This window comes from Nilaparvata lugens, chromosome 1 (assembly GCF_014356525.2).
Source record: "Nilaparvata lugens isolate BPH chromosome 1, ASM1435652v1, whole genome shotgun sequence".
In the NCBI taxonomy this organism is placed as follows: Eukaryota; Metazoa; Arthropoda; class Insecta; order Hemiptera; family Delphacidae; genus Nilaparvata; species Nilaparvata lugens.
Genome location: NC_052504.1, coordinates 4,568,321 through 4,596,232, shown reverse-complemented (window position 1 = coordinate 4,596,232; position 27,912 = coordinate 4,568,321). Strand labels below are relative to the sequence as shown.

The 27,912-nt window shown below is 37.7% G+C and overlaps 2 protein-coding genes across 7 annotated transcripts in view; one reads left to right on the top strand and one right to left on the bottom strand.

Moving 5' to 3' along the window:
- Positions 1–121: 121 nt before the first annotated feature.
- On the bottom strand, positions 122–13,968 carry LOC120348849 (zinc finger protein 271-like). 6 transcript variants are annotated; one of them, XM_039428340.1, is made up of 8 exons: positions 13,732–13,965; positions 12,116–12,298; positions 11,341–11,499; positions 10,023–10,238; positions 8,511–8,669; positions 7,775–7,838; positions 3,263–3,376; positions 122–1,877 (listed from the first exon to the last, which is right to left on the bottom strand). In XM_039428340.1, exons 1-8 carry the CDS (start codon positions 13,738–13,740, stop codon positions 154–156), a joined length of 2,628 nt encoding a protein of 875 aa, XP_039284274.1. In that variant the 5' UTR covers positions 13,741–13,965; the 3' UTR covers positions 122–153. The 6 variants fall into 6 exon arrangements, 5 of the variants coding, with proteins under 5 accessions (XP_039284274.1, XP_039284282.1, XP_039284291.1 ...); XM_039428348.1 differs by lacking the exon at positions 11,341–11,499 and having other exon boundaries at positions 13,732–13,968; XM_039428357.1 differs by lacking the exon at positions 10,023–10,238 and having other exon boundaries at positions 13,732–13,967.
- Positions 13,969–15,337: 1,369 nt separating this feature from the next.
- LOC111050257 (phosphatidylinositide phosphatase SAC2) overlaps positions 15,338–27,912 on the top strand; it is a gene marked incomplete at its 5' end in the record, with an annotated part of 54,679 nt that continues 42,104 nt past the window's right edge. The window contains 7 exon segments of the mRNA XM_039432986.1: positions 15,338–15,645; positions 18,606–18,795; positions 19,869–20,162; positions 20,987–21,106; positions 23,205–23,430; positions 25,178–25,370; positions 26,611–26,776. Of these exon segments, the coding sequence (XP_039288920.1) occupies positions 15,338–15,645; positions 18,606–18,795; positions 19,869–20,162; positions 20,987–21,106; positions 23,205–23,430; positions 25,178–25,370; positions 26,611–26,776 (1,497 nt within the window).

The window sequence follows — 27,912 nt, the reverse complement described above, 5'->3', positions numbered from 1 at the left end:
TAAAAGAATGGCACAGATGATTTTTGCTATAATTTTATAGCTACAAAACAAAGAAGCAAATTAATATTTCTGGTCCACCTGCAGGATTTGGCGGGAATTTTATAAAACTGAAATTCTATTATTAGGGTAAGCCCACTATGTGAAAGCTCATAATTATGTTTTGTGATGCTTTCTTTTATGCATTTTTAAATTGGATAGTACTGCACCCTGGTAGTCACAGCTATCACATCTGAATGGTCTTTCACCAGTATGAGTTCTAATATGAACTTTCAAAGAGGATGAGTGTGCACTCCTGTAATTACAAAAATCACACTTGAACGGTTTTTCACCAGTGTGATGAGTTCGAACATGTTTTTTCAAATTGGATGACTGTGCACTCTTGTAATTACAAAAATCACACTTGAACGTTTTTTCACCAGTGTGATGAATTCGAACATGTCTTTTCAAATTGGATGACTGTGCACTCCTGTAATTACAAAAATCACACTTGAACGGTTTTTCACCAGTGTGATGAGTTCGAACATGTTTTTTCAAAGTTGACGAATCTGAACTCTGGTAGTCACAAATAACACATTTAAATGGTTTCTCACCAGTGTGATGAGTTCGAACATGTTTTTTCAAAGAGGATGACTGTGCACTCTTGTAATCACAAATATCACATTTAAACGGTTTTTCACCAGTGTGATGAATTCGAACATGATTTTTCAAAGTGGATGACTGTGCACTCTTGTAATCACAAATATCACATTTAAACGGTTTTTCACCAGTGTGAGTTCTAATATGAGTTTTTAAATTGACTAAAGTATTGCATTTGTAACCACAATTATCACATGTGAAAGGCTTCCCACCAGTAGGACTATGAGTTTTTTTATGTTCACATTCGAAACGTTTTTCACCAGTAGGACAATGAGTTCTATTATGATTTGACAGACCACATGAAGATGCAGCCCTGTAGTCACATTGATCACAGCAGTAAGGCTTTTCTTTGGTATGAGTTCTAATATGCAATTTCAAATGTGCTTTCCTGGCAGCTGTATATTGGCACACGTTACAATTGTAAGGCTTTTCTCCACTATGTATTCTTTTATGTTCATTCAGTTTGCTGGGCTTGGAACACTTGAAACTGCACTCATTACAACTCAATGTTTTCTTTTCAGTATGAATTCTCTCGTGAAAATACAAACTTCTCATCCTTTTACATTTAAATTTGCACATTTTACAGCTGTAGAGCATTTCCTCACCCCCTTCATGAATGCACCTTTCATGGTCTAACAAATCTGACCGGTAAAGAAATGCTGAATCACACTGACTACAACAGAAGTTCTTTTTTTGAATCTGTCTGAGATGAATCCGTTCAATGTGTAATTTCAAAGATTGTCTGGTGGTGGCTTTGTAATTACATTTTTTGCACTCATAAGGTTTTATTCCAGTATGTTTTGCAATATGTGCCACTAAACTCGATTTTACAATAAACTTAAAATTACATATGCCACAAGTGAAGGGCTTCTCTCCAGTGTGCCTTCTACAGTGTATTATGAACTTTGATTTTTCTATGGTTATATAATCACATATATCACACTTGTAAGGTGGCTTTCCAAGTTCATGAACCTTGGAATGTATTGCAAATAGAGAAGAATCTTGCGTCATGTATTCACAAACTGAACATACATGCTTTTCCTTTCCGTGACTCTGTTGGTGGTCTTCCAGTCGAGCCTTTGTCAGGCAAGTGAACTTACACCTGCTGCAATGATAGGCTTTGATGTTCCTGTGCTTGGACTTTTGAATGGTGGCAGCATCTCCTCCTCTCTCTGATCTATTGATGCGATACTTTCTCAAACAGCTCAACTGCAGCCTTCCTTCTGAACTGTTACTAGATTCTGCAACATTGAAATATAAACACACAATGTATTCTATAGTTTATCTTCATTGAATGATTTTTTCCAGTGATAGTTTATTGAATCAAAATGCTGTTATGGTACAAAGATGACAGTTCCTAAAAAAGGCTTCTCAAGTCTGGGGTTTCATGCAAATACCCTATTCACATTCTCATATATGAGCTACCTATGTACAATATTTCATAGACAAGGGGTTGCTGAGTCTGAGATTTCATACAAGTACCTTCCACTGTGATTTGCATGCATTAGTTTCCACTACACAAATAATAAAGATATACAACAATAACTCAACTAAAACCACTAAACTATTAAAATATTCCGACATCAAGGATGTAGGCTAAGTTCATTTTCATCAAGTGCCAACTTGTCACTGCCTTCTATTGAGTGATGGTAACTAGAAGGCACTGATGCAACTGGCCAGTAAATTCAACCTCACTGGACTGTCTTCACCCTTCAAGGTGGGGTTTCATTACAATAATTAGTCAATTGAGTGTTCCGATCGCTCTTTCCTGATTTTCTTTCTCATCAGCACGCTTGGTCATGCATAAACAAGCATTCACTTGTACACATTAAGAATTCTATGTGATCACACCCTTATGTTGAATGCAAATCACACCATAAATGTGAATCGAGGTCAGCTGTATATACAGGTGTTTGTAAGCAAAAACGTACTACCTACAAACATACGAGTGGAGGTAGTTTTGTCACACTGCAAACCATAACTCCAACTAATCCAAGATACAAGAATTGGAAAATCGATATAAAAATGAATGTCTGTTTGTGTGTTAGTTTGTTTGTTCCCTATAAACTCAAAAACTACTTGACAGAACGGCATGAAACTTTGGGAATATGTTGTGTGAATATTGGGGATGGTTTCTGACCAGAAATTTTAATAGGGGGGCTAATAATTATTATATTTTAATCCATTTACAGACCTATGTTTTCTAAATTGAAAACTAGAAATGTAGATCGGGAAGATCATCATGATTCAAGATCATGTTATGATAATATGATTTAGCATATGAACTTACCAGCTGTGATAAACAGGTCACTCTGTGATAAAATTGATTAATGGTATTATAACGGTAGTTTTTAGCACATAGGAAGTCCGTATTGAGATGTGAATAAAAATATTGATTGTCAGATGAATTTCATGATTCACTAAATAAAGTTAAGCGTGACATGAGATACATTGACTTTTTGGCGGTACGAATTTCGCCGGGTAAGCTAGTATGTACATAAAATACAAAGGGAGTAGAAAATTGTAAAGTATTTGATTTCCCACTTGAAATACTTGGGATGCAGTACTAATTTCTTGGCCAGGAAAGTTGAATTTTTGAAAGCCTCTCTGAAAAACTATAACTTACCTCCTTCAACTAATGGTTCGTAATCTTGATTGGACGATTGAGCTTCCAAGGACTGTCCAACATCTGAGGCTAAATCTTCCAATCTGCATAGACTTACAACTGCCACATGGCCAACTAAAAAATAGAAAAAACATAAACAACACTTAATAAAATGATCAGAAAGTCTAGAGAGTCTAACTAGATCATAGCAACCTCCAATAGAATGCATCTGTGGCTCTCAAAAATGGCAAAGTTGCATAGTAGGTTCAGTTAGAAAGTCAGCCCTAGTAGAAAGCCTTTAGATCAGTTGAGGGGGCTGAAGTCAAAAGTCACATGTTCCAAAAAATCGAAAATTGAGGTGGTAGTGGTTTACTATAGTACCTAACAAGCGAAATAGTATAGAAAAAATATGACTGTCAAAACTAACAATATCCCTTTTTTAAAAATAAATATTGGGACACCAAGCTTCGCTCGTTATTCATTTATTGACAAACAGAACACAATTCTTTAAGATAATTGGGGAAGGACTAACAGGCACAGCCCAAAACTGTTTCTTCCCCGAATTTTGATACATACACTATAAATGGTACAAAAAGTAGGTTATGTTCCATACACTTGAATTCAGGTCCAATTTTCAGTCCAAATATTTGAAAACAGAAAATTTCTAATTTAGATTGTTTCCAAACCAAATTGAATAACAAGTGGAATAGTATAGGAAAAAAAATTATATGACTGTCAAAACTAACAAGATCCCTTTTTAAAAATAAATATTGGGGCACCAAGCTTCGCTCGTTATTCATTTATTGATAAAAGAACACAATTCTTCAATATGATTGGGGAAGGACTAACAGGCACAGCCCAAAACTGTTTCTTCCCCGAATTTTGATACATACACTATAAATGGTATAAAAATTAGGTTATGTTCCATACACTTGAATTCAGGTCCAATTTTCAGTCCAAATATTTGAAAACAGAAATTTCTAATTTAGATTGTTTCCAAAATAACACTCACTAATCACTTAAACTGTAAAATAATGATCAACTTTGAATATGTCATGTCAACAAATCAGATTATTTTGATCGAGTCTATTAAAATTTCTAGATCTGTCGCGAGATACGGTAAGCTGATTGATTACACAGCTGATCTCCCACACAGGCACACGTATCTTCTGTTATTGACAGACAATGATATTATCATCTGTTTTTCCAAGGATGAATTATCCTTTTCATGTCCTTCAGCAAGTTTTCCCAGGGATGAGACCTAGTGCAATCGAATTTTTATATCATAAACCTACTATGTTCCAAATTTCGTGAAAATCGTTAGAGCCGTTTTCGAGATCCATTTGACATAAATAATATCATGATATGTGATTTCTGCTACCAACTGATTTCTGTTGCGAACAGTACTGTGTTGTACCATAGAGAAACAATAGCGTAAGTAGATATCCCATGGTATAGGGCGTTTATGTCGCAACTCTTACTGTTATCTCAAGCCGATAGTTCATGTAATTCTTTCCCGTGAAGCTGTGTGACACTGGTAGTCTCTCATACTGTGTCGTTCATACACTCTCACCCCAACAAAACAGTAAAATTCGACAATAATCAACAGTAATCGGCTTGAGATAACAGTAAAAGTTGCGACATAAATGCCCTATACCATGGGATATCTACTTACGCTATTGTTTCTCTATGGTTGTACTCATAATGTTTTGGGCTATGCCTATTGTCTTCTTCCAATCATATTATTGTATAATGTGGTGATTTGGGATTGTCAATAAATGTGATAGATTAATAAATAGTAATTTTTCATAGAGAGTGAAGAAAAAGTTGAGACTTGAGTTTCCAGCCGACCCAAATAGGAGCATCACCAATTGTGTGAAATCATTGGGACTTTTCCACGGAAGCCTATGTGACTGACTTGAATATTCAATCAGAAAAAACTACCATGCCACAATGTCACACTGAATAGATTATTCAGTCACATATGAGTTTTCATGAGCAAGCCTTTATTCCACACAATCTTTCAAAGCCAATACTTGGTTGACTGGAAGCTCAAGTCACAACTTGCTTCATTCAGAGTACAGTTAGAACCTAATGACCTACATTGCCAGTTGGTTCGGCATGGCATTGATAGAAATGATTGTGACACAATAAAAATACAATGGAAAAACACAAGAATGAAATGGGTAGCTAATAACCCACTTAAACCAACTTTTGGGAGGATCTCAGTTCGGCTAGTTTCAATTTCTCTAGCCTACAAAATTAGAAAATAACCTTTATAATATTTGTATTGTTCTAACATAAACACAATATAAGAGTATGATATGAATTTTGGATGATAAACGCAGATGATCAGTTGTTTCTAGCACAATTGAAATTAAGACAAAATGAAAGTCACCCTAACTATTAGGCCCGCCGCAAAGTAAACCCACGCTTATCTACGAAAAGCAAACCACGCCGTGGGATGTTTTGTAAACCATTGCTATAGAATTATTCATGATCAATCAGCTGACAAGTTGATTATTCATTACATGTATTACACATACAGAGTGGGTGAAAAGTCCGAGAACGGCTTACTATCTCATACACAAAGGTTATTTGACGGTGGGTGTGGTTAGGGATCCCTCTCAAATTGAAAATACTACTTTACTATGACTTCAAAAATCTGGTCCGCCATCTTGAATGTAACTTAATTTTTTTTAATGGAAAGGTGGTCATGCGATACATGATTTTGATACGAAATTTCTAGAAAAAAGAATGGCGAAAACCGCTTATCGATATCTCAAACCGTTTAGAAGATATTCACATTACTAATCAATACTATTCAAAGCAGAAAGGAAAGAAAAAAATCCGAGAATGACTTGTTATCTCATACACGAAGGTAATTTGATGGTGGGTGAGATTGGGGATCCTACTCAAATTAAAAATATTACTTTACTATGACTTTAAAAATATTGTCCACCATCCTGGATCTGCTATTTTCAATGCAACTTTATTTTTTCAATAGGAAGGTGGTCATGTGATACATGATTTCGATGCAGAATTTCATGAAAAAATGAATGGCGAAAAACGCATATCGATATCTCAAACCGTTCAGAAGATATTCACATTATCAATACCACTAATGTATTTCTTCTGATATGAATGATATTGATTAATAATGTGAATATCTTCTGAACGGTTTGAGATATCGATATGCTGTTTTCACCATTCATTTTTTCTTTATAATTCATTCATTTAAAAAATAAAGTTGCATTCAATATGGCGGAACCAAGATGGTGGACCATATTTTAAAAGTCTTAGTAAGGTAGTATTTTCAATTTGAGTAGGATCCCCAATCTCACCCACCATCAAATTACCTTTGTGTATGAGATATTAAGCCGTTCTTGGACTTTTCACCCACTCTGTATGTCTGGAAAAGCCTAGCAATGGTTTACAAAACATCCCACAGCGTGGGTTGCTTTTAGTGGATTAGCATGGGTCTACTTTGCGGCGGGTCTTAGTCTAATTACCTTGAGCCATTGTAAAATGTTTTAATTGCCGACGATGTTAGTATCCTACTGAAAAGCAACAGGCCGTCCGATGCAGAAGAAGATAGCAAAGCAGCAATTATCAAATTAGAAAAATTGCTATCTGCTAACATGTTACTTTTGAATTGAGATAAAACGAAAGAAATAACTTTCCAGACAACAAAAGCAGGTGGTTTGAAAGTCAATGACCAAAATATAGATTCACTAAATGAGATAAGAGTGCTAGGAGTGGTGATTGATTGACTCTGGCCTTACATGAAGACCTCATCTGGAATGCCTGAAAAATTGAATTAATTCTGCAATTTTTGTTCTGAGAAACCTAAAAGCTATCCTGGATTCGACTGCTCTTAGAAGCGTTTATTTCTCTGTGTTCCACTCACTCCTAACCTAACCTACGGAATTATTTTCTGGGAAAATTCTAGTGGTGTTTTGAGGTGTTCAGAATGCAGAAGTGGACCTTGATGGTGATGATTGGGGAATCAATACGAACAAGTTGTCGGCCCTACTTCAGAGATCTTGAAATTCTTCCACTCCCAAGCATATATATTTTTGAAACAATCTGCTTCATCACAAAACATAATCACGAATTCAACACAGGTGAAGCATTTTATGGATACTCGACCAGATACAGAAGTAACTTGAGAGAGGATGCGCACCGGAGTAGCTTGTATGAGCGAGGTGTACGGAGCTCAGGTATTCGAATGTACAACCTGTTGCCATCTCACTTGGAAAAATTATCAGGTAGGAAATTCAGAATTATATTGAGAAGGGAGCTGTTGTCAATTGGTGCATATTCAGTGGAGGAGTTCAATGAGCATTACAAATCTCAAGTAGGAGGTTTAAGAGGATAGCACACATTTTATTGTTGTATAAACTTGACAAATCCATATACCCCTTTTGCAGGTCAGTGGATGAAATGAAATAAATAAAAAAGAAATGAACTGTACGGTACAATGAGGTTTAGGGTACAATAGATACAATAATAGATTGCAGTATTACTCACAGTGTTTGAATTCGTCACTATCCATTTGAGAATTGCTAATACCATAGGGTTCAACAGGCTCAGTCTAGAACAGGGAAAAAATAACTAAATTAATACAACTCGACTACTTGATAACAAACAAAATGTTGTTGGAGAATGCTATTTATCATGATATTGGTGAATGGGAAATCAGTAACAAATCAGTAAATATACAGGAATGTGATGATTGATTTTGTGGTATTGTTGATCCACCGTTCTTTCCACTGTCCAAAATAATGCAAAAATAAAATATAATAAAGGCTACTGTTTTTGAAACTTGAATGTAAAAAACATTAACTTCGGTATCTGGAGCCTTATGCATGAGAAAATACAAACTGATAATATTAGTAGTCACCTGATTATTGAAATAGGAAATTAAATTACTAACAAATTTGCTTATAATTTATCATGCAACAGGACCGTGGCTGACAAGATTCTTCTTCTTCTTCGATGGCCCTATATCCCAAATCGAGCCCTGGCCTCCTCAATCTTGCCTCTCCAACCATCTCGATCCCTTGCCTCCGCCCTCCAATTTCTCACATGAAGTATATCTCTTGCATCACAATATGGCGAAACGATCGTCACTACTTCACAGTGGATGAATAATTATACTTATTAATTTCAATAGCAGTGTACCTAATAACTAATACCATACAAGAGCGAAATATACTGAAAATACACATACTGCAAAGATAATCATCAAAGAAATATGAATTACCTTTGGTAGGAGTGGGTCCACTGCATCTTCATTCAAGAACTCTTTCTTGACGAATGCGAGTTCCTCTTTTATGCGAATTCCTTCATTGATATCTATCTTATTCTTCACATTTTCAGCTTTGCAGTTAATATTGGCATCATCAACAATTACATCTTCATTCTATAATGGAAAATACATGAAAATAAATATTGATTCTTCAAGAAGAATCTACTATCGAAAAGTAAACCATGCTTTCAGATTTATCAGTTACTTATTTATTCACATAAAACAAAGTATTACCAGGTATTGCAAGACCTATTGCATATCAACACTTTATTCACTCACTACCTGCTACTCTCTTAACCCTTCCTTGCTGATTTTGTGGACTTAAAATGAGCTAGGTATGAAATATTATGAACATTTTATCACACATGGATTGATAGGGTCTATTTTGAAACTTGACGAACTGAAAACTTGACGGGGTGTAATCTTGAAGAATTAAAAATAGACCTATAACCATCCTCGGTAAATTAAGAATCAATATGCAAAATTTCAAGTCAATCAGTCCAGTAGTTCAGACGCAATGATTATGATGACGTGATGATTCAGATGTGACTTCCTATCCCGTACGTGCATAAGCCTAAGACCAGATATAGAAAGGAAGAAAAGAACTTTATGTGCATGACAATATTATAGCAGTATTGATATTAAATGTATATAATACGAAGTAGATAAAACAATAAATAAATTATAAGTATCTCTTGATGATATCAATAAGTGTTCATTTAGTTCATTTATCTTGGCATTTTCTGCCATCAGCCGAAGTTGAGAGAATAAAAAAGCAATAATATATTGTTTAGCCTTATATGTATTTGCCGGATTTTGACTGTTGATTTGTAAATAAGATTGTTCAGTATAGTCATTGCGTTTTCGGGCTCTCGTGGCAAATTATTCAGCTGCGAGCAATTCCTCACATAATTCTATGATTTTTTCTCCTTTACGATTACTCAATTGATCCTTGAGTTTCTAACACATTTAAATTTATTTTTATTTTGGAGGACTTCCAGTGGGATAGTCTGGGATCTACCTACCCTCCCATTACTATTAGATTACTGGTATCCTCCCATGCTACAAGGAAATCCCACAGTGAATTGTAATCCCTCCCCCATTCCTCTTCCGACCCTCAAGTATATAGGTGCGATAAATATTTTCCTATCGTTCTTATTTATTTCTATGATTTCTGTGTTACCCTCTTTTCTCAAAGCCATAAATTCGCAGTTTTCTCGAAAACATATCAACTTTCCTTTTTTGGCTCTACCATACCGTGACAACCTGGTTGCGAAATCCCAATGAACTTTGAAACCTTCCAAATATGCCTCAAATTCTCTCTGGCCACCCTCCTCCTCCTATAGAATATCTATATCTGGTCTAAGGTATAAGCCAATACTTTCCTTTATTATACTATAGATAACTTAATGAACATAAAAATTTATAGAATCTGTACCGTACAGATAAAGAGATAATAAAACTGACCTGAATATTATGCTTTACTGAACCAACAGCAATATTACGAGGAATATCCTTCATGGGAAACTGAAATGGTTTTTCGTCAATCTCTATTTCATCCTTGATGTGATCAGAGAAATCATCATCATCATCATCTTGTTTTGCTTCTTCTCCTTCTTCTTTGCCATCCTTTTCTTTCTCCTCCTGCAGTGATTCGTTTTCATGGAAATTGTCGGCTTCTACCTATGAAAATAAACACAGAAATTTTATCAACAAGGTTATTTTTAACACGAATAGTAATATAGAGGGGAGTATCCCCAGGCATTCTGAACCTTTCACAAGACACAATTCTCCAATAGTCAGTATTTGAAAAAATTACATTTCATGGAAACATACGTTTTTTGGGGGGTCCTCATATCTGGCATGCGCTCTACATGACTTGCCCATTGCAAGCGCTTCAACCTAATGTACATGAATAGGGGTGGCTCCTTATAGAGTTGCGCCAACTCAGCATTGTTTCTTATTCGCCAAACTCCTTCCTCATTTACAGCTCCATATATCCTCCGTAGCATTCTTCTTTCCCAGCTATTCAGAGTGTGTGCAGCCCTACATGTTAGTGCCCACACCTCACTACTGTACGGACTATAGTTTTACAAGTCTGACTTTGGTTTTTCTGTGGACATTCCTGGATTTGAATATTTTCAGCAGAGAGAAGAAAGTGCGGTTTGCCATGCTTAATCCTTTCATTCATTTAATTAATGAAAATGTGGTACTTACAGAAAAGTACCACAGGCTTATACGCCCAAAACTGTTCCAATTCTAATTTATACAACAGTCCAAATGTAGCTAGGTTATCACTTAACATTCTTCAATTACACACTTAATTTAAAATTCAGAACACACAAAAATCACTCTTAAACTAAAAAATACTTCTAGATTGAATTAAATTAATCACAATTAATTGGAAAATTCCAAACTTTGAAAAAACTATAAAATTTTGAGACCGAAAAGACAAACACACTATTTAGAACTTATCACAGCTGTAACATCACTTATTTCATTTCATCATTATCATCTGCCACATTAAATCCCTGATAGGTGAAGTCACTCACAGTTTCAAATGTGTAATTACCCACTAGACAAGATTGAAATGCCGTAAATTCGGACAACAAGTCTGAAGATGCCAACACAATATGGCGAAACGATCGTCACTACTGCGCAGTGGTTGAATTCTTATACTTATCAATTTCAATAACAGTGTACCTAATAACTAATAACATACAAGAGCGAAATAAACTGAAAATACACATACTGCAAAGATAATCACCAAAGAAATATGAATTACCTTTGGTAGGAGTGGGTCCACTGCATCTTCATTCAAGAACTCTTTCTTAACGAATTCGAGTTCCTCTTTTATGCGAATTCCTTCATTGATATCTATCTTATTCTTCACATCTTCAGCTTTAAAGTTAATATTGGCAACACCAACGTTTACATCTTCATTCTATAATGGAAAATACATGAAAATAAATATGACATCTTTTCAAGAAGAATCTACTATCGAAAAATAAATCATGCTTTCAAATTTATCAGTTACTTATTAATGTACATAAAACAATGTATTACCAGGTATTGCAAGACCTATTGCATATCAACACTTTATTCACTCACTACCTGCTACCCTCATAATCCTCATTGCTGATTTTGTGGACTTAAAATGAGCTAGGTATGAAATATTATGAACATTTTATCACACATGGATTGATAGGGTCTATTTTGAAACTTGACAAACTGAATACTTGACAGAGTGTAATCTTGAAGAATTAAAAATAGACCTATAACCATCCTCGGTAAATTAAGAATCAATATGGAAAATTTCAAGTCAATCAGTCCAGTAGTTCAGACGTGATGATTATGATGACGTGATGATTCAGATGTGACGTGAACTTCCTATCACGTACGTGTATAAGCCTTAGACCAGATATAGAATATCTATATAATTCTATATCTGGTCTAAGGTACATAAGCCAATTCTTTCCTTTATCATACTATAGATAACTTAATGAACATAAAAATTAATAGAATCTGTACCGTACAGATAAAGAGATAATAAAACTGACCTGAATATGCTTTACTGAACCAACAGCAATATTACAAGGAATATCCTCCATGGGAAACTGAAATGGTTTTTCGTCAATCTCTATTTCATCCTTGATGTTGTTGGAAATATACTCGTTGACAACATGACTTTCATCATTACTGTTTCCCACACCTCCACAATTCTTTAAATTGACAGTGTTTACCTGTTAAGACAAGAAAAAACCTTTATATGATAAGGAACAATGTTGTAATTCCAAAAAGCATGACCAATTGTATCACATTCGGCCACTAGCATCGGCAACTAGTTGATTGCCAAGAGTCTGATCGAGTCGAGGGGGCATATGATTGTATTGCGCTCATCATATAGTGTTGTCAGATTCTGGTGACTATTCACCAGATTTTGTGAACCAGGCTGGGGTCTCACTTGGGTCACCAGATTTTGGGAACCAGGCTGGGGTCTCACTTGGGTCACCAGCTTTTGGGAACCAGAATGGTTCCTCACTTGAGTCACCAGCCTGCCAGCCAATCCTGGTGTCCCAGTGTGCTCTACACTCGTCCTCTAATGATTACTCTCTGGCGACCCACAGGTGACCGGAAGTAAAATATTGAAATAACACTAATGCTTTTGCTACACTCTAAATAGTTAGCCCAATTACTCCGCTATAGCCTACTCTCACCAAGTTTTACCGAATCTCTTGTCACCGAATCGCGAGAAGGAGAGAAGAGTGTAGTGAGTACTGACGAACCTGATTAGGAGATCGTTTGATAATATTGACAATTCCCCACTTCTTGGACCGTGGTGAAGACATCGGAAGTAAGAAGTTAATAACTAAGTAAGTTACGTTGAACATAAATCATTCACAGATCCACACTATCGTCATAGACATCATTCATACGAGTTCGGTGAGAGAGTAGAACGCCGGCATAAGGATCAAGCCACAAGAATCTTTTTTGCACTGGAGGCGGACGAGTCATCAGGGCAGGAAGCTCTCCAATTTTCTATACTCTGTACAAAATAACTTCTTACTTAGGATGGACATGCGCAGCAGAGAAATCATATAGCGGGAGGGATACAGAGGCGCGATGTTGCCGTTTTGAAGTTCCTGGTTCCTGCTGACCTAGTGACTGTTCATGTACTCATGCTACACATGCAAAGTTTCCTGTCTGGAAGCAGTCAGACGCCTGCAAATTAGCAACTGCGCTTCTACCTATGACTCTATTGATCACTGTAATTGGCTGATCCATTTCTCTGCGCCGCATTTTCCTCAAAGTCAGAAGTAATTTTGTACGGACTATAATTATCAGCTGGTAGTGTTGATGTTCGGGAATCACCTGAAAAATAGCCTATCAAAGACATCCCTAACCTGCCGACTCGTCCGCTGCCAGTGCAAAAACGCTTCATGTGGCTTGGCCCTAAAAGATTTGAAACACGTTAAATTTAAAACTAATATTATATGTAATACAAAAACGATTCATGAGCTTAAAAAAACTACATATATTGGTGTACAAAATGTAAAAATCTTCCTTTAATAATTGTTATAAATTGAATTATAATTATTCAGTTATGGAAAAGAGTAAGTTTAATTGATTTTATATCTGAGCAAAAACAGTTTGAAAGTCTGAAAGAAAAACTAACCTCAATCATGACAGAATCCGCGGCAAGAGCTACCCAAGTATTTACTTATAATATCAATTCATAATTTATTTTGATAAATTTGGATAAGACAACTTAACTAATATCAAAATTGAAACACCTGAAAGATATACTATAAATAAACCTTTTCAGTTTCAATGAAAAATTTGAGCAGGAACAGAAATGTCACAACATGTCTCACTTCACTATTCGAACACAAATTACACCTACCTAGCACGCACGCATCACACAAACACCCACGTGTTGGAGCATGCATTCTATAGTGAAAGGTAGTTCCATCAATAGCCACTTGGCGCAACTAAAAAGCAAGCAAAATCAAAGTTTGTTTTTTCTATAAACCTTGATAAAAATTGAATTATGCCCCGCATCCTACCACTGGTCTTGGTGGAGAATACGTGTATCTACATGTTACAAACATATCATTTTATAACAAAAATATTCACCATTATATATGTTAATTTGGTTATGCCTTCGGAAATGTCGACCAAACTCAACAACCGAGAATTTATAAATCCACTTTGGTTGCGTGCAGATACTGTTTTTAGAGAAAGGTTGAGGTCGGTGAATCGACTATGTATTGTGCTGCTCACAGCGTCTAGTTTTGAACTATGGCTTGCCATATCCAAAAAGAACAGCTGATTTCTATCAAATCATCAAAATAATACATGGCTGCGACTGCCAGCAGCCAGATGTGTCAATAAATTATAATAAGTTGGTTTAAATTTTGATGTTGTTATCTCATAATAGCTGGTAATTTGTTTTACAGTCGAATCCCAGCATTCTTTACTTCTCTTTCAGAATTATGTAGTGTTACTGTTTGTATTGATGCATCTACATCATGGCCCAAGGAAGGCCAATGTACGAGCGCAAGTGTGTAGATGGGTGATTTGCTAGCGCTGGCTTTCATTTGCCTACGTTGGGTAACCTGGCTGGGCCAACATATGGACTAGACATATCATCTCGCAACTCTTCCATATATGTCTTGTTTCTAATTGTGCGCCAGTTATGAATTGAATCTAGCACATTGTACACCGCTATTCCAACAATTTAATATATTGACTTTGCCAGCAATGTTCATTCTGGAATCGACCTCTTCTGATGGTGAAGAGGAAGCCTGACTTGTTTGTGAGTAATAAGGAAATCCATCAGCATAACACTCGCCAAACACAGATGATCCACGTAGAGCAGGTGACATCAAACCTAGCCAAAAATATTTTTTTGGGCCTAAATTCCTCAGCTCAAAAATATGTAAGAAGGTTCCGGATAGCATTAGAAGGATAGAGAGAGGGTACAGATTCAAGGAAGCATTCACGAGCTATCTGTTAGCCAATCCATACTACTCGCTAGAAGATTATCTACAGAGTGACGACCACGGCGCAGCTGCGTTTCCAGTGGGATATCTGCAAGTATCAAAGAATTCATTCTGGCCGGTTCTTATTTATGTAACACATACTGCTTCCAGGATATACAAGCTTGGTAGAGGGAGAATTTCCATTTCTTTGAAGTACTGTCTGAAGCTTGAACGTATGAATTCTCAAACATATTGCCGACTTCTGGATTTGGAGTATGTGTCTATTATTTGATTTGATTGATTGGTTGGGTTGTAGTCTGGGAGCTGGCGAACGCAGGCGATCTCGAGTGTGTGGTATTGATTGATTGTTTGATTGGTTGTGTTGCAGGATGGGAGCTGGCGAACGCAGGCGATCCCGAGTGTGTGGGAGTGTTCTACGGCGTGGTGGGTCGCCTGGAGGTGGGCAGTGTTGCCAGATTGGTGCTCATCAAGAGCACAGCCTGTGTCGGCCGACTGCCGCTGATTGGCACGGTGCACAAAGTGTGTGCAGTCGCTGTGCTAAACATTCAGGGCACAGCTGATGTGTGCGCGGAGCTTGGACTCAGGTCAGTCACTAGTTCACAATAGTGAGGTCTACGTTATAATGGCAGTGTTTGATTAGCAATGGTATTGCTATCCTTGTCTATCATTCAGCAAAGCGGATAGCGCTATCTCTTTCTCGCTTTGCTCTGTTGCCAGATCGTCATCTAACAATGTAGAATTTATAATTAATTAACAAAATGTTTCATCCTTATTTTGAAAATTCATAATGAAATTATTGAAAAATATAATTTTTTGTCTAATAAAATATAATTCGATTACTTTAAACGAGAATAAACAGTTTATATTGCATCAATAAACCTGTATCAGCCACCGTCTATAGAAGGCAATGACAAGACTGAGGATCGGAAACGTTGTTCTCCTATCTTTCTCCACTGCCATTGCAACGTGGACCTCACTATAGTAAACCTAGTCACCCAGTCAGTCAGAAAAAGAACACCATTCACACGTCAAATGAGAGTTCGACTGAAGAAACGAATCATTTGGAATACTGAAACTTCAAACTTGATTAAACTTGATGATTCTGCCGTACTTCCAAGACCTATCAATAGAATGCCGCTTGAAACGCAAATAACTCTGTGGTCCTAGTCCTTAGGGTGGCACTCACGACAGGACAAGTCGAGCGGGTCGATGTCAAACGAAGACATCGACAGTTGAGGACTCTTGAAAAAACATAGAAGCGACAGTGATGTACTCCGACAGTTGAGGACTGACGTTCTTCTCCTATCTTTCTCCACTGCCATTATAAAGTGGACCTCACTATAGACATATACAGTATTCCAGGTTAGTGGTTCACTAGAACTTTACAAAATCCTTTACAATATATTTTTAAATAGGAGGAGGAGGATGAAGAAGTTGAGAAAGAGGAGGATGATGAAGAGGTAGAGGAAGAAGAAGATAAGAAGAATACGAATAATTTTATTGCCATTGAATAAAATCAATTGCAATAGACGTTTTCAATAAATATACAAATATCTGGGCACCGAGCTTGGCTCGTTATTTTTATTTAATGTTAAACTGTCGGTCCCGGCTGAAGTATGACAGTCGTAAGGCCCATTGACGGCTTAAATTATATATTCAGGCGGTGGTAACTTCCCGCAAGGGACTCCCCACCAACAAAAGCCATACGAATTTTCTTTTTTTTTAATGATAAACAGAACACAATTCTTGAAAATAATCGTGTTTATATTTTCCAGCTGGCTATACGTCAGCTTATGAATTTCGGGGATGAGATATTTTGATTCTCCACAGACCGAGTGCATCTCTCTCACTTTTTTATCATCCACAGACGACGAAATTCTCAGCTGTTTTTCCAAGGATGAATTATCCTTTTAATGTCGTTCAGCGAGTTTTCCCAGGGATGAGACCTAGTGCAATCGAATTTTTATATCATAAACCTACTATTTTCCAAATTTCGTGGAAATCGTTAGAGCCGTTTCGAGATCCGTTGGACATTAATAACCATGAATAAATATAAATAACCAAATATAAAAATATACATAAATTGCTCGCTTAATTGACCGAACGAAGTGAGGTCTCAGATTCGAGTCGACGGTTTGGCATTTCTCGTAATGTTTAAATGTTTATATATTTATATGTTGCGCATTTACGGCGAAACGAGGTAATAGATTTTCATGAAATTTGACAGGTATGTTCATTTTTAAATTGCGCGTCGACGTATATACAAGGTTTTTGGAAATTTTGCATTTCAAGGATAATATAAAAGGAAAAAGAAGCCTCCTTCATACGCCAATATTAGAGTAAAAATCAGACTATAGGATTATTCATCACTAGCCGTCAGGCTCGCTTCGCTCGCCATATCCGTCTAGCCAGGGGGCTCCGCCCCCTGGACCCCCGACTGGATCGTCCAAGATTGGGATCAGCAGGCTCGCTTCGCTCGCCTGCATTTTTCATTTGAGCATTTTTATCATATGTTAGAACAATCTAGTCGGGGGTCCAGACTAAACGTCTGGCTAAACGGATATGGCGAGCGAAGCGAGCCTGACGGCTAGTAATATAGTATTCCCAGGATTGAAGTAGCAGTGCCCAATCAATTTTTCAGCGATGAATGCATTTAAATCTTCAACTTGGTGCCAACCTAACAAAGTCAACTCAACTTAATGCCAACCTGACAAAATTATTAATTTAGTTGCCAGTTAACAACTGTTTCGAAGAGGTACTCTATCTAGATTATAGTTCTATAGTAACATATGATATGGAAATTTCAATTATAATTAAGAGATTGGGAGAAGAAGAATATACATGCTAAAAGACTAACTTTAAACCCTTAAAAACAACCCTTGGAGTTAAAATATTGCCAAAAGATTTCTTAGTGCGCCTCTAAAGGGCCAACTGAACATACCTACCAAATTTGAACGTTTTTGGTCCGGTAGATTTTCAGTTATGCGAGTGAGTGAGTGAGTGAGTGCCATTTCGCTTTTATATATTCATCATAAATCAGCTGACAAGTGATTACACAGATGTGTGGAGAAGCCAGTCTATTACTGTATTTGTATGAGGTCTATAGTTTAATACACGCATGTAGTTCAATAGGTTGATAGTGATAATTTTAATCCCAATTTTGATACCCACTATAGTGAGGTCCACGTTTTAATGGCAGAGGAGAAAGATAAGAAGAACAGCGTTGCAGATTCTCTGCCTTGTCACTGCCTTCTATAGAGGATAGCCGATACCGGTATATCTCATGTAATATCAACTGTTCATTCTTGTTTAAAATAACTAATCAATTACAATTTATTCGGCAAGAAGATTTTCTCTTCTACTCGTTTCTATTTATTTGTGGGGAGTCCCTGACGGAACGTTCCTCCTCGCCAAGTAGCTATAACGATATTACCTCTTTTATAATATGTGTGTTATAATTATTATGTATATGTATTTTAAGTGGGCCTCACGACTGTTTAAAATCAGCCGGTACCGACAATTAACGTGCTGTCGATTATTTCAGGCCTTGCAAGAAGCACGGAAGATGCGGCGCAGGCATAGGACTGACTTCGCAGATTTCGAATTTGGCGCCGCTGACGTCACACAGAGATGGCGGCGGTGGTCAGTTGGCAAAGACTTGGGGCAGCATCAAGTCAGCCACTAGCTCCATCAAGAACACCACTCAGCAGGCGGCTGCTCTAGCTACCTCACAGGTATTCATTCATTCTTGAAGCTGTGTACAGACTTGAACGCATTTAACTTCCACTTTGTAATGGCAGTGGTGAAAGATAGGAGAAAAACGTAGCCGATCCTCTGTCTTGTCAATGCCTTCTATAGACGGTAGCTGATACAGGTTTATTGATGTAATATTAACTGTTCATTCTCGTTTAAAATAATCAGTTATATTCTATTAAGCTAGAAATTATATTTTTCAATAATTTCATAATTAAGATGAAATATTATGTTAATTATTAATTTTACATTGTTAAAAGACGATCTGGCAACTATTGAAAATATAATTTCTAGCTTAATAAAATATAATTGATTATTTTAAACGAGAATGAACAGTTAATATTACATCAATAAACCTGTATCAACTACCGTCTATAGAAGGCATTAACATGACAGAGGATCGTCAACGTTGCTCTCCTATCTTTCTTCACTGCCATTATAACGAGAATCTCACTAGAGGAACAATAGCTGAATCTTTCCAACAACCTGTTGCCCTGTTCACTACAGGTAGAAAATAATCTTGACCCATTACAAACCTTAAGGCCCGCCGCAAAGTAGACCCACGCTAATCCACGAAAAGCAACCCACGCCGTGGGATGTTTTTTAAACCATTGCTAGGCTTCTCTAGACATTTGTGTAATACATGCAATGAATAATCTACTTGTCAGCTGATTGATTATGAATAATTCTACAGCAATGGTTTACAAAACAGGCGTGGGTTGCTTTTCGTGGATTAGCGTGGGTCTACTTTGCGGCGGGCCTAAAACCTTGAATCTTTGCTCTGCTCTGCTGTTATTTATTTATTTATATTAATTTTTTTTGAAAATTGTAAAACTAATGATTTCTAATTTTAATCATCCATGCATAAATATGATTGTATGTGGCCCTCTACTCTGCTATGCTATTTTTTTTTTTTTTTGAAAATTGTAAAACTAATAAAGGTGGAAGGCATCAATCATCCATACATATGACTTATTTAATAAGGCCCTCTACTCTGCTAAGCTATTTTTTTGTGAAAGTTTTAAATCTGATGAGTTTGAATTTGGCGGCACAGGTGAAAGGCAGCGGTAATGGCGGCGGAGGGGCGACGGCGGCTAAAAACAGTACAGCCGAACGCCATGAGCGACGCATACTAGACGAAGTACAGCGCATGTTCGCCGACACCGACTCGTTCTACTTCAGCGTGGTGGGGGGTGCAGGGGGGCAGCCGGGGGACCTCACCAACAGCATGCAGCGGCAGGGGGGTCGCGGTGAAGGTGGGGAACCTTCACCACACCCCACTTGGCACACGGTCGACGACCGGTTCTTCTGGAACAAGCACATGCTCAGGGATATCATTCAGCTCAATGTGAGTGGCATACTGTCGGCGTTACTTGAAGAAATTATGATAATAGATCATTCAAATAAAATAAGTATAATCATTTGCTGGCACAACACCACCAGATTAAACCAAGGTCTATAAATACAGGTCATGACACAATCCCGTGATCCATTGCAAAATGGATCAGAATTAAATTCGTCAATTTGGCCTCAATGTAACCCGTAAATTATTATAAGGGCGAAGGATACAAAAGCTCATGTATAACTATAGTAAGGTCCACGTTATAATGGCAGTGGAGAAAGATAGGAGAACAACTTTGCCGATCCTCTGTCTTTCCAATGCCTTCTATGGAGGGTAACTGATACCGGTTTATTGATGTAATATTAACTGTTCATTCTTGTTTAAAATAATCAATTATATTCTATCTAGCAAGAAATTATATTTTTCAATGATTTTATAATGAGTTATCTAAATCAAGATAATATATTTTGTTATTTATATTTCTACATTGCTAAAAACGATCAGGCAACCGAGCAAAGCGAGAAAGAGATAGCGCTATCCGCTCTGTTGAATGATGGACAAGGATAGTAATACAATTGCTAATCAAACACTGCCATTATAACGTGGACCTCACTATAGGTATGGATTTACTGTGTGTTTTTTTTATTCAGTGATTGACAAATGAACTTAATGCGAAAGTCATTGAATTATGACCTCATTATAGTATAGTTTTGAAAATCCATCGCGAAAAGACACGTGATATGGGATTGATTATGTTTTTTTAATGTTATAACAGGGCCGTAGATAAATCTATTTCCAGAATCGATGATAGTTATTTGCGATTGTTTCAGAACCCGTTGGCCGACTACTGGATTCTTCCAATTATTCAGGGCTTTGTGCAGATTGAAACATGTCAACTGGAGGTTGGCTTCGACCCCTACCACATATCCATGTACGCACCCAAGTACGAGGTCAGTGCGTATTCACTTTCAGTATTTATTGAACGCTTAAAACAATTGAAAGTAGTCCTTTAAGCCTGGTTTCCATTAGTAGAGTTAGTGTTAGAGTTCCCTGAGCAAGTACTAACCATCTTGTGAACTCTCCCAATGAAAACGTTCATGGTAGAGTAGAGTCATGGTAGAGTACTAGTTTTTAGTAGAGTAGAGTGGGATAGTACTCTACCACTTGCCTTCCCCCACCACCGCTTCTCACTCTACTCTACCACTATCAAGTTTAAGAAGTATTGTTATTCATTAAAAAGTATTAATTTATTAGTGTTAATAAGTGTTCAAGAGTAAATTTATTAAAAAGTATTGGCATTTTAAGGTTAGTTCTGTTCACTAGGACAGCACACTTTACCTACTATTCTCAATTCTAGTGAAAACAGTTACTCGACCAAGTAAGTAGATTTATTGAATGAAAAAGACTAAGAAATTGTCAAAAACCACAGATTTATTGATACTTGGAAAGACCGGTTTCGGTTATTACACCATTGTCAATCTCTGATAAACTGTTTATCAAATGGTTGATAATGGTTATCAAATTTTAAATGGTTGAATAATGGTGAAACCGGTCTTTCCAAGTATCAATAAATCTGTGGTTTTCGACAATTTCTTAGTCTTTTTCATTCAATATGTATAATTACCACAACATCAACTTCTCAACTACACAAAAAGTATAAGTAGAGTTAGCTCAGTAGAGTTTGTATGCCAGTTACTCGACTACTAACTCTACTAGTGAAAACCAGGCTTTAATAGTAGTTATGAGTGTCTTTAACGCACGAGTTTGACACAAGTGAGCGAGCGTAGCGATTGCTTTAAAGACCATATAAAACTGGTTTATACACTATTTTATCTACAACCACCCAAGAAAAGTACAGTACGGAATCACATTGCTGACTTGTTAGGTTAGAAATCAAATAACTTCCCTATATGGAAAATGATTTAAATAACATTGTGTGAATTGCTATTACCTCTTTACATAGATTTAAAAATACAATTTGAATTAATCAGAAGGAGTTGCCAAAAATTTCTAATCTGAAACTTTATGATTTCAAATTGAGGCCATATACACAATCATTCAATTTATAAATGTTCACTTGAAATCAACAGTGCGAACGCGTGTCTTGAACATCTCACGAGTGCTTTAAAGACCACATAAAACTTTTGAATACACTATTTTATCTGTTATCTCTCAAACAGTAGACTACGGTACCTGAATGTTAGGTTAGAAATCAACTTACTAGCCTATATGGTAAATAATTGAAATAGCATTGTGTGAATCGCTATTATCTCTATATATAGATTTAGAAATACAATTTGAAGGTACCAGAAGGAGTTACCAAAAACTTATAATCTGAAACTTTATGATTACAAATTGAAGTCATATGCACAATCATTCAATTTATAAATTTTCACTGGAAAGAAGAAAATCAACAGTTTACTATGATCAAAATTTTGAAAATTTATGACAATAGAACGCAAAATTATTAGTCACCAACTCACACATTTCAAAATAATTATATTGAATTCAAGATAATTGAATTAAACAAACATTCAACTAAGTTAGTTTGAAACCAACACAGCTTTTACAATCAGTGGTTGCATAATACTCTAATCGATTTCTTTCACTACAGAAACCTTTGGTTATGATGCCAACTAATAGTTTCGCTTATCAAATTTAATAGATATATGAGAATGGATTTGATTTACATGCTGGTTTTACAGGATAGAAGCTTAAAACAGGAGATAATGTTCGGAACAGCTGATTTCAGTTCAGCAATCCCATTTGCGACACTGTTCGTGGATAATCCTGCATTGTGATTGGTCGAGGAACTGTACTGTAATGTAGAAACCATTGCAGAATGTGAGGATTATAGTATAGTTTTGAGAATTCATTACTAAAAGGAAGCTCTTACGAGACTGAATGTACTTATTGTAACATGGTCGTAGATAATAGTATATTTCGCACCAGCAAGCAAGTTTTAATTTGGTGATGGTTTTCATTATTTTGAAATATCAAGCTGTATTTGAGTGATGATGCACCAATAACTTTGCAATTTTATTGCAGACGCTGACGATATCGTTGGTGAGCCGACGCAGTAGACACCGGGCGGGCACTCGCTACAAGCGACGCGGCCTGGACGAGGCGGGGCGATGCGCCAACTATGTGGAGACAGAGCAGCTGGTCTGGTTCGGTCACCATTCCACCGCCTTCACGCAGGTGCGCGGCTCCGTGCCCGTCTACTGGTCGCAACCTGGCTACAAATATCGGCCGCCGCCTAGGATCGACAAAGGTCACTACAAGCTGGCTTCTTTTTTATCTTTCTCTCATTCTTTTACTTTTACTATATTCTTCTTCCCCTGTCCCGTTTTCTTTTTCTTCTTCTTCTCCATCTTCTATTTCTACTATCTTCTTCTTCTCCTGTCTCCTTCTTCGTCTCCTGCTCCTCCTCCCCCGCCTCCTCCTACTTCTGTCCTCTTCTTCTCTTGTCCTCTCCTCCTCCGTCTTCTTCTCCTCATCCTTCTTTTCCTGTCTTCTTCTTCATTTTCTTCTGCTCCTTCTTCTGTTGGCATTCATTTGTTGAATGGAATGCAATATTTGCTAGCACACCTTTTGTTGTACTCCAATTATTGTATTGAGTGAATTTCTTTCATATTGAGATTCATGTTGTACGGAGTGATCCGTGGTCTAGTGGATAGAGTGCTTGCGTAGCAGCCTAGAGATCCTGGTTCAAACCCGCTTATAGCCAAAAGGTTTTGATCAGGTCACTCCCGTGTTATTGGATGGGCACGTTAAATTGTTGGTCCCGACTGAAGTATGACAGTCGTTAGGCTCATTGAAGGTTTAAATTACAGGGTCTGTATAATAAGTAACCGGACTGACCACAGGAAATTTTTTATTGGCAAAATATGTACAATTTTTCATTAGATATCTTCAAAGTAGTCCCCATTGGAGTCGATAACACGATGATACCGGATTTTCCAATCCCTGAACGCTCCCTAGAAATGGGCTGTAAGGAGGATGTGGCAACGTTACCCTCGACTGTTTGGTGACGAGCAGGCAGGTGTGCGACGGAGCATTGTCGTGATGGAGGATCCACGAATCGGCAATCCCCGGACGGATTCGATGAACCCGGGCGGTTAGTCGACGGAGCACCTCTCTGTAGTACTGCCCGTTCACAAAGATTTTGTGCCACCCGGTCAAACTGTAAACGACCATTACTACTGAGAGGTGCTCCGTCGACTAACCGCCCGGGTTCATCGAATCCGTCCGGAGATTGCCGATTCGTGGATCCTCCATCACGACAATGCTCCGTCGTACACTTGCCTGCTCGTCACCAAGCAGTTGGCTAAACAGTCGAGGGTAACGTTGCCACATCCTCCTTACAGCCCGGATATGGCACCACCGGACTTCTTTTTGTTCCCGGAAAAGGCCAGGAGTGGTAGGTCACGTAGGTCACGAGTTTGTGGGTGGAGAGGCCAAAACTCACCGCTGCTCAAAGAAAGGCGGCCATTTAGGCAAAACTTCTTGGGAGAGGTGAGGCTTTTGACCCTGCGAAGTTTCGGAGGGGCAAAAAGAAAAAAAAACACAAGAGACCAGTGATTGGTGAAAAACCAGGCACAAATGTGGGTCAACAGGCTGAGTCAAGGGTGGCCGGGCGCCCTAGAGGGAACTTGGTCGCCCCTTCTTCAGCGGAAGGACCTACAAAGAAGGCCAGGAGTGAAACTCACGTAGGTCACGAGGACTAATCAGTCTGAAGAGACTGCCCAGCATATCACACTGGATCGCGAAAAGGATTGCAGCCAGGTGGTGAATGGGATGTTAGTATAGGGAAAAACTCTTGGTTCTTGTAAAGGACATAGGTATTGGTTTGCCTAACTAACATACTACTTGGGAACACAATAAGCTTCGGTTTACGTGTGGGGCTCTTTGAACCTTTGGATCCTTGAATTCGTCCCTCCAAAAACAATAACAATTCATGTATATATTTGGAAATGAAAACTTGTATCCAACATCCTGTATTGTTTGTTACTTGATAGGTGAAGCAGAGACGAGGCTTGCGTTCGCCAAACACTTTGAGGACGAGACAGCCTGCTACGGTCCCGTCTGCATTGTGAACCTAGTCGAGCAGGCGGGCAAGGAGCGAGTCATATGGGACGCATACACTCAGCATGTGTTACACCTCAACAGTCCACAGCTGCTCTATGCCACATTCGACTTCCACGAGTACTGGTCAGTGTAGAGCCGCTTTATGTTTATTATTAGTGAACCTAGTCACCCAGTCGGTCAAAAAAAATAATACTATTCACACATCGAATGATAGTTTGCTTGAAGAAACGAATCATTTGAAACACTAAGGGCCGGTTTCCGAGCTCGGGATTTAGCTAAGTTCTAGACTTTGAACAGCTGGAGTCAGAAAATTGGCTTTCCGAAACGGGGCGTAGTCGCAGTCCACGTTTAAATTAAATTTCTAAAAACTAGAAAACTGAACACAAAATAGAATAAAGAGAAAATAGTGTAAAGTTTCAGCTATTTTGAATTATTTAGGAATGTTTTATTTCGTCAAGAAAAAACGTTTCCAATTATAGAAATGAGAAAATATAGATTTTCATAAAAACTGCGACTACGCCCCGTTTCGGAAAGCCAATTTTATGACTCCAGCTGTTTTAAGTCTAGAACTTCTAGACCTAAAGTCTAGTTCTAAAGTGTAGAACTAAATGCCGAGCTCAGAATAAAAAATAAATCATAGTACTTTTTTCAACATTTATCTTTTATTTTCCAGAACATGTTTTAACTAAATTCATTTTGTTCTTTCACTTGTAAATGAATTGAGATGACTCTGAAAAATAAAAAATTCATTTTAAAAAGGGTACTTAAATTTCTATGTAAATACAAGTGGGCCTAAACAAGAAAATACATAATATTTATGTGTTAATTGGAATTCTAGTATGCATGTGCTTATTTTTATCAATTATACAGAGTGTTTCAGAAGTAGTGTCGAACATTCTAGGGTATTGTTCCTGGATGATAGGATCGACTACAATAATGTCATATTTAAAGTATCCAAAACTCAGTGGTTATCCTTATAGCTGCCATTTTGTTTTTTTTTTCACTTAGGAATTTTTATCTCAAGAACGAAATGTTACGAAAACTGTACACTTAAAAAAAATTTACAAGAGACCAAAAAGTTAGCAAATTTTATCAAGATTTCAAGGATACCTTATTTGTCAAGATTGGTCACAGAATAACAGAGAAATTAACTCTTTTCGTACTGCATGCATGACCATGACAAACAAAGTCATCTGAAAAACATTGTAAAATCAGCAAGATGGCCATATGGAGCCATTTGTAGTCTCCTATCATCCAGAAACAATACCCTAGAATGTTCGATACTACTTCTGAAACACTCTGTATAATATCATAGATTGTACTGTTTTGGATTTGATGATTGAATGTGGTGTTTGGATTGCAGTCGCGGTATGCACTTTGAGAACGTGTCAGTGCTGGTGAGTGAGCTGAGTCAGGTGCTGCACGACTTTGGCTTTTGCTGGCTCGACCGCCAGGGCATCATCTGTCGGCAAACAGGTGTCTTCCGCACCAACTGCATCGACTGTCTTGACCGCACCAACGTTGTACAGGTAAGCCTACCACTCACCCTATTCAGAAGTACTTCTACTAATCCTCTTTCATCTCCTCCTCCTCCTCCACTATCTCCTCCTCATCCGCCTCCTCCACCACCACTGCCTTCTATAGTAGATAGCTGTGATTCAAGGAGAATGCCTCAATACTGCGAGATTTCAATTTGTCTAGTGTATGAACGTAACCTAGAAGGCTATGTTCAATTAGGTGTTAAAGGTAGAAGGAAATGTTATCATTGTAATTTGTAATTTTCCAGTGGTTTATTTATTGTTATTAGATGTTTATTTCATGTAGAAAGCTGCTGTCAAACAGCTGTTTAATTGTTCGAAGCTTCTCGCTGATGACACAGCCCATGCTTGTCTCAAGGTGTCTGCCCCACTGCACCGTATCATACTAGGACCGGTATAGGAACTTGACCGGCATGTAACATGCAGGCCAATGCCCACTGCTACGTATCGACAACGTTACATACACGTTATAAACGGGTTATATCCGCGTTTATAACGGGTATGATGACCGTGTATACCCCTTCCACTTCTGCTACACATAGCACATACGCGCATACGCTATACTAGCTAAAACCGGGTCTAAAACGCGGTACATACGTGGCTATACACCGGTTGTAGAACGGTACGTAAACGGAACGTAACGTAACCAGCAAAATATTCTCCGAGAAATTGTACGATGACCGGTCATAGCACGTTCCTATACGGTACGGTTTCGGACCGGTCTAGTGGGCATTGCCAGGTTATAATACACCTGAACTATTTATTCTTTGTTGCATGTGCCGTTCCTATAACGTTCTTATACCGGTCCTATTATGATACGGTGCAGTGGGCAGAGACCTTCAGTGGACGCGCTGATAAGCTATCGCTTGCATAAGTTAAGAACCATGCGCCTCGTACTCCCGTTGGAAGAGTGACCGCTTGAGCCAACTCCTCTGAATATGATTAATGAGTTGTAAAATCGCTTCCCGGTGGTTCAGAACCCACTTAAAACGGTAGATCCATTCATCTCTCATTATCATCAGCCTCATCACCCACGCACAAGCCTAGAGCTCATGTGGGCATCATCCTCAGCAAAAAAAAATGTGTGTACCTACGAACATGTTCAACACACTTGTCCTGTCGTTTGT